The 12,432-nt window shown below is 46.4% G+C and overlaps 1 protein-coding gene across 1 annotated transcript in view; it reads right to left on the bottom strand.

Moving 5' to 3' along the window:
* The window catches only part of kdm5ba (lysine demethylase 5Ba), an 86,102-nt gene that overhangs the window by 43,084 nt on the left and 30,586 nt on the right, over positions 1-12,432 (bottom strand). Inside the window, exons 12-13 of the mRNA XM_079491191.1 lie at positions 8,863-9,025; positions 4,627-4,746 (exon numbers count right to left, since the gene is read on the bottom strand). Of these exons, the coding sequence (XP_079347317.1) occupies positions 4,627-4,746; positions 8,863-9,025 (283 nt within the window). The remainder of the gene's footprint in view (positions 1-4,626; positions 4,747-8,862; positions 9,026-12,432) is intronic.

Below are 12,432 nucleotides of genomic sequence, written 5' to 3'. Positions count from 1 at the left end.
GAGAGGAGAATGTTAGTGAGCCACACACTCCCTGCCCTGAGGCATCTGGAGAGAGAAATGTCAACACATTTAGACCTGAGGACGATTCTACAAATGTCTTCTAAATCACGACAGTTTTCTGAAAAGGCCTGTGTTTCTATGTCAGTGGTTCTCAAACATTTTCATGTCAAAGACCCCCAAAAATATGTATTTGGCCGCCGACCCCATCTGAAAATATGTAGTTCCCAGGGACCTCCCCAGTAACAAAGACTTGAGTTAAAAACGTTCGCTCTGAAAGAATATATATTCAAAGATTTGCACCACATTTTCGCGATTTTTAGCTAAAGTATAACATGATGCTATAAACACCAAAAGGGGTTCCCGTCCAGAATGGGCTAGTGGGGACTCGGGAGGGAGGGAGAGAGATCCTAGAATGTTACTGAAAGTTCAATGATTAAAATGTGTTTTCATCAGCTGGCGGTAGTGAGCCACACACTGGTGGGGAGGGAGAGACATGTTACTGTGTACATTCAATGATTTAAGCGTGTTTTGATTAAAAACGTTGTAGACACAGGGCAGGAATGTCAAGGGAGGCTGTGGTGAGTTTGGCCGTTATGTTCCTCCCCCGTTTGGGAGAAACGCTGTGTGTTCGTGATCATAGTCACACGGCAGCGTCACACAAAGTATCACAACTACAAGGTGGAGCGTTTCCTGCAGAGCTGATACTTTTACTATTTCGTTTTTATTTGAATCCTGAAAAGTAACAGTTTTGTTCAGGTTTCAACCCGACAGACGATACGATACGCCCTGTGGCCTCAGTGACCTGGATGCACATCTAGACAGACAGAACAATAGGCCAAACGTTCATCAGTGACCTGGATGCACATCTAGAGAGACAGAACATGGGCCAAACGTTCATCAGTGACCTGGATGCACATCTAGACAGACAGAACATGGGCCAAACGTTCATCAGTGACCTGGATGCACATCTAGACAGACAGAACAATAGGCCAAACGTTCATCAGTGACCTGGATGCACATCTAGACAGACAGAACAATAGGCCAAACGTTCATCAGTGACCTGGATGCACATCTAGACAGACAGAACAATGCTTTGAAAATATTGTATTATGTTGTATCTCGACGACACATGAGGGTGACCTCAATGTCTTTGGAGAATGGATGGATGGATGGATGGATGGATGGATGGATGGATGGATGGATGGATGGATGGATGGATGGATGGATGGATGGATGAATGAATGAATGCATCCTAAAACCAGTGCAGTGGTTCTGAGTCTAGGGCTGAGCATGGATGAACCTTCGGCTCTGAGTCTAGGGCTGAGCATGGATGAACCTTCGGCTCTGAGTCTAGGGCTGAGCATGGATGAACCTTCGGCTCTGAGTCTAGGGCTGAGCATGGATGAACTGGCGTTTACTGCACTTCTTCACAAGGTCACATAATAATGAGCTCATACTGTAAAATAACAGACCAAAAAACTAAGTTTCAAATGGTTTTTAGCTCTCCGTGCCTTTAGAGGTTACACAATAACCAAAACATTTAACAGAAATGACCTCAAGGTCTTTTTTTGCAGGCAGCTTTTTGTGCAACGCGGTTTCAATGTGTGGGAAAAACGAGATCAAAGAATTGTTTAGTCTGATGACCTTCGGCTGCTCTGGCATTTAGCCAGCTCGCCCTGAAATATTTACACCGCAGTCTTAACGTGGCCTTGCCTCAGTGTCTGAAACGGTGAAAACACAGGCCTGCTAGGATAGGACGACTCGCCTTCCAAGTATTGCTATCCAAGTCACCTCTGACGGTGTAGAGTAGGGAAGGAGCTCGTTCATTTCTATTGATAACGATCAGGCTTATAGAGCCGGGTTCTGATCGAGCTTATAGGTTCTGATCAGGCTTATAGAGCCGGGTTCTGATCGAGCTTATAGGTTCTGATCAGGCTTATAGAGCCGGGTTCTGATCGAGCTTATAGGTTCTGATCAGGCTTATAGAGCCGGGTTCTGATCGAGCTTATAGGTTCTGATCAGGCTTATAGAGCCGGGTTCTGATCGAGCTTATAGGTTCTGATCAGGCTTATAGAGCCGGGTTCTGATCGAGCTTATAGGTTCTGATCAGGCTTATAGAGCCGGGTTCTGATCGAGCTTATAGGTTCTGATCAGGCTTATAGAGCCGGGTTCTGATCGAGCTTATAGGTTCTGATCAGGCTTATAGAGCCGGGTTCTGATCGAGCTTATAGGTTCTGATCAGGCTTATAGAGCCGGGTTCTGATCGAGCTTATAGGTTCTGATCAGGCTTATAGAGCCGGGTTCTGATCGAGCTTATAGGTTCTGATCAGGCTTATAGAGCCGGGTTCTGATCGAGCTTATAGGTTCTGATCAGGCTTATAGAGCCGGGTTCTGATCGAGCTTATAGGTTCTGATCAGGCTTATAGAGCCGGGTTCTGATCGAGCTTATAGGTTCTGATCAGGCTTATAGAGCCGGGTTCTGATCGAGCTTATAGGTTCTGATCAGGCTTATAGAGCCGGGTTCTGATCGAGCTTATAGGTTCTGATCAGGCTTATAGAGCCGGGTTCTGATCGAGCTTATAGGTTCTGATCAGGCTTATAGAGCCGGGTTCTGATCGAGCTTATAGGTTCTGATCAGGCTTATAGAGCCGGGTTCTGATCGAGCTTATAGGTTCTGATCAGGCTTATAGAGCCGGGTTCTGATCGAGCTTATAGGTTCTGATCAGGCTTATAGAGCCGGGTTCTGATCGAGCTTATAGGTTCTGATCAGGCTTATAGAGCCGGGTTCTGATCGAGCTTATAGGTTCTGATCAGGCTTATAGAGCCGGGTTCTGATCGAGCTTATAGGTTCTGATCAGGCTTATAGAGCCGGGTTCTGATCGAGCTTATAGGTTCTGATCAGGCTTATAGAGCCGGGTTCTGATCGAGCTTATAGGTTCTGATCAGGCTTATAGAGCCGGGTTCTGACCGAGCTTATAGGTTCTGATCAGGCTTATAGAGCCGGGTTCTGACCGAGCTTATAGGTTCTGATCAGGCTTATAGAGCCGGGTTCTGATCGAGCTTATAGGTTCTGATCAGGCTTATAGAGCCGGGTTCTGATCGAGCTTATAGGTTCTGATCAGGCTTATAGAGCCGGGTTCTGATCGAGCTTATAGGTTCTGATCAGGCTTATAGAGCCGGGTTCTGATCGAGCTTATAGGTTCTGATCAGGCTTATAGAGCCGGGTTCTGATCGAGCTTATAGGTTCTGATCAGGCTTATAGAGCCGGGTTCTGATCGAGCTTATAGGTTCTGATCAGGCTTATAGAGCCGGGTTCTGATCGAGCTTATAGGTTCTGATCAGGCTTATAGAGCCGGGTTCTGATCGAGCTTATAGGTTCTGATCAGGCTTATAGAGCCGGGTTCTGATCGAGCTTATAGGTTCTGATCAGGCTTATAGAGCCGGGTTCTGATCGAGCTTATAGGTTCTGATCAGGCTTATAGAGCCGGGTTCTGATCGAGCTTATAGGTTCTGATCAGGCTTATAGAGCCGGGTTCTGATCGAGCTTATAGGTTCTGATCAGGCTTATAGAGCCGGGTTCTGATCGAGCTTATAGGTTCTGATCAGGCTTATAGAGCCGGGTTCTGATCGAGCTTATAGGTTCTGATCAGGCTTATAGAGCCGGGTTCTGATCGAGCTTATAGGTTCTGATCAGGCTTATAGAGCCGGGTTCTGATCGAGCTTATAGGTTCTGATCAGGCTTATAGAGCCGGGTTCTGATCGAGCTTATAGGTTCTGATCAGGCTTATAGAGCCGGGTTCTGATCGAGCTTATAGGTTCTGATCAGGCTTATAGAGCCGGGTTCTGATCGAGCTTATAGGTTCTGATCAGGCTTATAGAGCCGGGTTCTGATCGAGCTTATAGGTTCTGATCAGGCTTATAGAGCCGGGTTCTGATCGAGCCCACTATCCAACATTTTCTATTATAGTATCTTTTACTAGAGCCTTCAAATACAGTACTTTTCTAACAGACGGAAGGAAATTGACCTTTTTACCAATACAATAATATTAAAGAAACTGTGAACTGGTTAATATGTGGACCCATCACTTTAACAGTGTAATGTTGTTAATATGTAATGTTGTTAATATGTGGACCCGTCACTTTAACAGTGTAATGTTGTTTCCAGGTATCAATACACTGTTAGACAGACATGGATCTGCTACTTCGGATGCTTTAGTGTGACACTGCAGTGTGACCAAGGAGGGCGTGGTTCATTTACACAAAAAAAAGTAAAACACGTTCAAATATGGAGACAGGTGGTTTCTGTCCCGACAGCCACCGCGCTACGAGCTTGTAGGTCTGCTATTTTTGAAAAATCGTGAATATGTGGCACAAATCTTTGAATATATATTCTTTCAGAGCGAATGTTTTTAACTCAAATCGTTGCTTCCGGGGGGGGGGGGGTCCCTGGAACAACATATTTTCAGATGGGGGTCGGCGGCCAAATACAGATAATTCTGAGGGTCCTTGACATGAAATATTGAGAACCACTGATATAGAAACATAGGTTTTTCAGAAAACTGTCATGATTTAGAAGACATTTGTTTAATTTGGATGTGGGGTCTAAAGGGTTAAACAGACCCTTACCCAGTCCATGGTGCAGAAGTTGACGGCCTCGGCGAAGTTGAAGCCCTGGTTGAAGCCGCTGTGGTACGCTCTGGGGAACGTGATGACGAACTCACCGGCACACTGGTTGGTACGGAAGATCTGGGAGGGGGGAGAGAGAGAGAGAGAGAGAGAGAGAGAGAGAGGGAGAGAGAGGGAGAGATGGAGGGAGAGAGAGATGGAGGGAGAGAGAGAGAGAGGGAGAGAGAGAGAGAGAGAGAGAGAGGGAGAGGGAGAGGGAGAGGGAGAGGGAGAGGGAGAGGGAGAGGGAGAGGGAGAGGGAGAGGGAGAGGGAGAGGGAGAGGGAGAGGGAGAGGGAGAGGGAGAGAGAGGGAGAGGGAGAGGGAGAGGGAGAGGGAGAGGGGGAGAGGGAGAGGGAGAGGGAGAGGGAGAGGGAGAGGGAGAGGGAGAGGGAGAGGGAGAGGGAGAGGGAGAGGGAGAGGGGGAGAGGGAGAGGGAGAGGGAGAGGGAGAGGGAGAGATGTTAAAAAGTGGACTATGGTTTGTAGTGTTTCTTCAGTCGATTTCGTCACACCTAATTTAGTCTCAGACATTATAATAATTATAGACATCATCATCATAATTATGAGACATCCCAATAATAAAAAGGAGGGGGGGAGTGTCAGGAGGGAAACAGCGAGAGAGAAGATGTTTAAGACAGCACTAGTAGTGAGAACAGCCACGCTCATGATGGTGTGTTTTAGTTACCGGGACTCCGTTGTTCATCAGAGTGTTGGGGTTCATGATGGTGTGTTTTAGTTACCGGGACTCCGTTGTTCATCAGAGTGTTGGGGTTCATGATGGTGTGTTTTAGTTACCGGGACTCCGTTGTTCATCAGAGTGTTGGGGTTCATGATGGTGTGTTTTAGTTACCGGGACTCCGTTGTTCATCAGAGTGTTGGGGTTCATGATGGTGTGTTTTAGTTACCGGGACTCCGTTGTTCATCAGAGTGTTGGGGTTCATGATGGTGTGTTTTAGTTACCGGGACTCCGTTGTTCATCAGAGTGTTGGGGTTCATGATGGTGTGTTTTAGTTACCGGGACTCCGTTGTTCATCAGAGTGTTGGGGTTCATGATGGTGTGTTTTAGTTACCGGGACTCCGTTGTTCATCAGAGTGTTGGGGTTCATGATGGTGTGTTTTAGTTACCGGGACTCCGTTGTTCATCAGAGTGTTGGGGTTCATGATGGTGTGTTTTAGTTACCGGGACTCCGTTGTTCATCAGAGTGTTGGGGTTCATGATGGTGTGTTTTAGTTACCGGGACTCCGTTGTTCATCAGAGTGTTGGGGTTCATGATGGTGTGTTTTAGTTACCGGGACTCCGTTGTTCATCAGAGTGTTGGGGTTCATGATGGTGTGTTTTAGTTACCGGGACTCCGTTGTTCATCAGAGTGTTGGGGTTCATGATGGTGTGTTTTAGTTACCGGGACTCCGTTGTTCATCAGAGTGTTGGGGTTCATGATGGTGTGTTTTAGTTACCGGGACTCCGTTGTTCATCAGAGTGTTGGGGTTCATGATGGTGTGTTCAGGGTGGTGTGATGGTGTGTTCAGGGTGGTGTGTTCATGATGGTGTGTTCAAGATGGTGTGTTCAGGGTGTGATGGTGTGTTCAGGGTGTGCTCATGGTGTGTTCAGTGTGGTGTGCTGGTGTGTTCAGGGTGTGATGGTGTGTTCATGATGGTGTGTTCAGGGTGTAACTCACAGGGACTCCGTTGTTCATCAGAGTGTTGGGGTTCATGATGGTGTGTTCAGGGTGGTGTGATGGTGTGTTCAGGGTGGTGTGTTCATGATGGTGTGTTTTAGTTACCGGGACTGCGTTGTTCATCAGAGTGTTGGGGTTCATGATGGTGTGTTCAGGGTGGTGTGATGGTGTGTTCAAGATGGTGTGTTCAGGGTGGTGTGATGGTGTGTTCAAGATGGTGTGTTCATGGTGGTGTGTTCAAGATGGTGTGTTCAGGGTGTGATGGTGTGTTCAGGGTAGAGATGCAACCGATCCGATATTATATCGGGATCGGCCTCCGATCCAGCTTAATTAATGTATCGGAGATCGGATTTGACGCCACCGATACACGCTCCGATACAGGAGGGGGAAACGTGTTTAATGTTTACTACAGTCCGTTCTGCACAGACAGTGCAGTGAGCGAATCCAACCTCCAGTATGTACAGACTGCAAACAGAGACTATAGAAAAAAAGACCCACTAAGGTGCAATATGCAAGAGAATGGAATCACTTACAGACTTAACAGTATTAGAAGTATAAAGTTTACCCGTCGTCGCACGGATCAGTCAAGTCACTGCATGCGCAGTTGTGTGGTGGAGACTCGATCATCTCCACACCACAGCTGCGTTCTGACATTGTTGTCGATGATATTGCTCTTGTAATCCAATTCTTCTGCTATATATTAACTGCACACACGTGCTGTTTAGCGCTATGTGATTCAATCTTTGTAACTGTATTATTGCCATTGGAAATGCTGCTGTGACGATGATGAAGAATAAGCGCACGTCGTCGTCGCGGTTAAATCCGTCTTTATATAATTGGCTCAGTTATCAAACCATGACATTGTTGTCAGAACTCAGAAGCTCAAATATTGATTCAGATTGTAAGTTTAGTGCAATTCTTAAGACAAAGACAGAGTTTGCAAACTAAAGTTGCATAAACACAACACCAGCACCATAACAAACGTCCTGAGACCTGAGGTATTTTTTTTCTCCCCGAGTTCTGTCGGTAAGGCTCAAGGCTTGTTACTTAGCCAGGCTATTTTGTCACATGATAGCGCAGCTGATTCCAGGCATCACATTAGGGGTAAAAGGTACCACTGTACATAGCAATAATAATAATTACTATTATTATTATGAATAGACCATAGTATTAATTAACAGGTTACATGCAGGCATCACTTTAGGGGTAAAAAGGTACCTTTGCACATAATAATAATTTAAAAAAAACATACTATTAATTAACAGGTTGCCATTTCCTTAAGGTTTACAGGTTAAACACTTCTTATTCTTATTTTTAAACACTTAACCATAAACATCCCCTCTTTGAATTTAAATGTAAGGCATTTGTACACAAGGGTGTAATGTTACACCCTTGTGTAACATTACACAACAAACAATATTAATAGTATGACTGCTCTATTATTTGAAGCCTATTGTACAATTAAAAAAATCACACCCGTGTGAAGTGAGGGGCACTCTTATCATTGTACATCATCATGACGTAACATGTCTATTTGCTCAGACACTATGATGTAAATTCTCCATTCATTGTCAACAGGAATTTAATGTTGGTGTAAGACAAAAATCTACACTTAGCTGAATATAGGAGGGGCTTGCGCCCCTCAAAAATAAGGAGACTTCCCTCAAGTCAAACCACTCGTTAGTCAGACCCATGCTGCGGGTTACAAATCATCGTGGCTTGGGTTAGGTTAGGGTTTAGGATAGTGTTAATAATGGTCTGACTAAATTGAGATCTCTAACCAATGCCACGCTACCAAAAATAATGTCAATGCGCATTTTGTATTACATTTTCTTGCTATGTAAAATATCGGATATCGGGAGTGTATCGGGAAATTTCAAAAATTAATATATCGGATCGGATCGGAATTGAAAAATCAGTATCGTTGCATCTCTAGTTCAGGGTGTGATGATGTGTTCAGTGTGGTGTGCTGGTGTGTTCATGATGGTGTGTTCAGGGTGTGATGGTGTGTTCATGATGGTGTGTTCAGGGTGTAACTCACAGGGACTCCGTTGTTCATCAGAGTGTTGGGGTTCATGATGGTGTGATCATGGTGGTGTGATGGTGTGTTCAGGGTGTGATGGTGTGTTCATGGTGTAACTCACAGGGACTCCGTTGTTCATCAGAGTGTTGGGGTTCATGATGGTGTGATCATGGTGGTGTGATGGTGTGTTCAGGGTGTGATGGTGTGTTCATGATGGTGTGTTCAGGGTGTGATGGTGTGTTCATGATGGTGTGTTCAGGGTGTAACTCACAGGGACTCCGTTGTTCATCAGAGTGTTGGGGTTCATGATGGTGTGTTCATGGTGGTGTGATGGTGTGTTCAGGGTGTGATGGTGTGTTCAGGGTGTGATGGTGTGTTCAGGGTGTAACTCACAGGGACTCCGTTGTTCATCAGAGTGTTGGGGTTCATGATGGTGTGTTCATGGTGGTGTGATGGTGTGTTCAGGGTGTGATGGTGTGTTCAGGGTGTAACTCACAGGGACTCCGTTGTTCATCAGAGTGTTGGGGTTCATGATGGTGACCAGCTGGTGTAGGAGGTCAGGCTGAGACTCAAACAGCTCCGGGGCCAGCTTCCTCATCACTCCTTCCAGGTGCTCCGCCGCGTAGCTCGGGGCGCCGTACCACGTCTTGGGCTCCCCCCTGTGGGCAGGAGGGTAAATACAACACACCTTGGTTAACATTAATGCCACTCACAGCACCGTGGTTACACCAAGGTGAATATGGTCACAGCACCGTGGTTACACCGAGGTGAATATGGTCACTCACAGCACCGTGGTTACACCGAGGTGAATATGGTCACTCACAGCACCGTGGTTACACCGAGGTGAATATGGTCACTCACAGCACCGTGGTTACACCGAGGTGAATATGGTCACTCACAGCACCGTGGTTACACCGAGGTGAATATGGTCACTCACAGCACCGTGTGTACACCGAGGTGAATATGGGCACTCACAGCACCGTGGTTACACCGAGGTGAATATGGTCACTCACAGCACCGTGGTTACACCGAGGTGAATATGGGCACTCACAGCACCGTGGTTACACCGAGGTGAATATGGTCACTCACAGCACCGTGGTTACACCGAGGTGAATATGGACACTCACAGCACCGTGGTTACACCGAGGTGAATATGGTCACAGCACCGTGGTTACACCGAGGTGAATATGGTCACAGCACCGTGGTTACACCGAGGTGAATATGGTCACTCACAGCACCGTGGTTACACCGAGGTGAATATGGTCACTCACAGCACCGTGGTTACACCGAGGTGAATATGGTCACTCACAGCACCGTGGTTACACCGAGGTGAATATGGACACTCACAGCACCGTGGTTACACCGAGGTGAATATGGTCACTCACAGCACCGTGGTTACACCGAGGTGAATATGGTCACAGCACCGTGGTTACACCGAGGTGGATATGGACACTCACAGCACCGTGGTTACACCGAGGTGAATATGGTCACTCACAGCACCGTGGTTACACCGAGGTGAATATGGACACAGCACCGTGGTTACACCGAGGTGGATATGGACACTCACAGCACCGTGGTTACACCGAGGTGGATATGGTCACAGCACCGTGGTTACACCGAGGTGGATATGGACACTCACAGCACCGTGGTTACACCGAGGTGAATATGGTCACAGCACCGTGGTTACACCGAGGTGGATATGGTCACTCACAGCACCGTGTGTACACCGAGGTGAATATGGACACTCACAGCACCGTGGTTACACCGAGGTGAATATGGTCACTCACAGCACCGTGGTTACACCGAGGTGAATATGGTCACTCACAGCACCGTGGTTACACCGAGGTGAATATGGTCAAAAGGGCATCAAGCTAAAGTGTGTTTTAGGATTATGGACAAATTATTCATATATTCATCCATTGTTATTGTTATGTGCGCCGCATTTTCAAATTTTTTCAAAAATAGCAGACCTACAAGCTCATAGCACGCCACCGAGTGGCGCGCTATGAGCTTGTAGGTCTGCTATTTTTATAACACCAAATGGGGTTCCCACCCAAAATGGGTTAAATAACTGAAAGCAGCCCGTCTACAGCATTGTGGTTCAGATATTAACAACATGCTTCCATCACAGACAGAGACGCTGCTTCAACAACATGCTTCCATCACAGACGGAGACGCTGCTTCTATGGAATCTAAATGACAAGATGAAATCAGTCGTGGCGACTGAGAACCTTTAATCCATGTCAGATGCTTAGAGAGAAGAGAGAGAGAGAGAGAGAGAGAGAGAGAGAGAGAGAGAGAGAGAGAGAGAGAGAGAGAGAGAGCACTGTCTCTCTCACCAGTGTAGGTAGTTAATAGAGTTAGGATCTCACCAGTGCAGGTAGTTGATGGAGTAGCTCCAGTGTAGTAGTTAACAGAGTTAGGATCTCACCAGTGTAGTAGTTAACAGAGTTAGGATCTCACCAGTGTAGTAGTTAACAGAGTTAGGATCTCACCAGTGTAGTAGTTAACAGAGTTAGGATCTCACCAGTGTAGTAGTTAACAGAGTTAGGATCTCACCAGTGTAGTAGTTAACAGAGTTAGGCCCTCATTTATCAACCGTGCGTACGCCAAAATATGGGTGTACGCCGAAATTACCGCAATTTTCGGCATTTACGATTTGCGCCAAAGATTGAAAATGATCTTGTGCCAAGACAAAACTCACGTCTGGTCGGGAGCTGTCGTACGCTTTGTCCTCACCTGTTTTTCTGTCGTAGAACAGCGGAGCAGCATTGTTTGACCAGCTGAGAGGCTGTCACAGGCATCGAAACATATGTATTCACTCCTAAAATGTTTATATAAAACTGTATAGGTATATATGGGCTAAATACATATAAGATGTGTCTTTGTGTCATATGAAATTAGTAGGAGATTTCCAACTTTACAAGTAATTATCGCGCAATTAAAAACAATGTTGCAAGTTAGATGCTTAAGCCATTTAAACAGTGTTTTGCATGAGCGCATACATGCGAGGATTTGGGCTGTCTGTGCTGAAATATTTCCATGACGGGACGTTGGAGAGTACTATAGGCTAGTGCAGTGCTGCAGCTGCGGAGAGTCCCAACGTGGTAGCCTACTGTAGCCTAATCTACAGCAGGCCGATGTCTTTCTGGAGTTACGGTATGTGCAATCTCCTCCTCGTTTAATAAACCCGACGCGTCGCTCGAATGCCAAATGTACCGTGCCAGCGCACGTGGGAACCGCATCGGAGATATAGGTAGGCTACCCAGCCAGCCCACCACCACCAGTGCCCAGCCACTGCAGCGACTGCGAGGCAATCTAAATAGTCTGTCGAACGTGCGGTGCATGGTCAGTTGGTCACGGTCACGGACGGACCACAGTGATAGAGAGAGACAGACAGACAGGACAGGAGGAGCACCTATGCAAAACAGCAGCCTGTGTGTGCCTATTTGTTATTTAATTCATGGTTCACAGGTTCAGGTTTTCGTTCACCAATATATCTTGTTGTATATTAAATTAAAAAGACTTTAATAATTTAATATACAACTAACAACACACAGTGACAGTTGCTTGCAAATTGCTATATGTGCGTGCGTGCGTGCGGGGGGGGTGATGCGGGCAGCAAGGGAAGCGAAGCGAGAGGAGAAACAGACAGCGTAGTCCTACAGCTTTATTTAATTCATGCAGGTTTATTTATTTAAGATACAACAAGTTGCTTGTGCGTGCGTCTGTGTGTGTGTGTGTGTGTGTGTGTGTATGGGAGGGGGCAAGCGAGTGAAACTTTTATTTTCCTGTAACCATGGTTTCCAGGTCGTATTGCAGTTGTTCATGTCGCAAAAACGAGGGCGAGGCTTGATTTTATAGGGCGTGCCAGATTGATTTCAGCCGTCACATTTATCACTGCTAGGAATGAAATTAGGAAGAAACAGCTGTCTGCGATCACTTTGTAAATGCCGACCCGACGTGGGTGTACTACGAATCCTACACTCGAATTTGGGGCAGATTTTACACTCTATTGATAAATGAGGGCCTTAGGATCTCACCAGTGTAGTAGTTAACAGAGTTA

This window comes from Electrona antarctica (assembly GCF_951216825.1).
Source record: "Electrona antarctica genome assembly, chromosome: 21".
NCBI lineage: Eukaryota > Metazoa > Chordata > Actinopteri > Myctophiformes > Myctophidae > Electrona > Electrona antarctica.
Note: the sequence above shows the minus strand (reverse complement) of the source record. Positions and strands in the feature narration are given on the sequence as shown.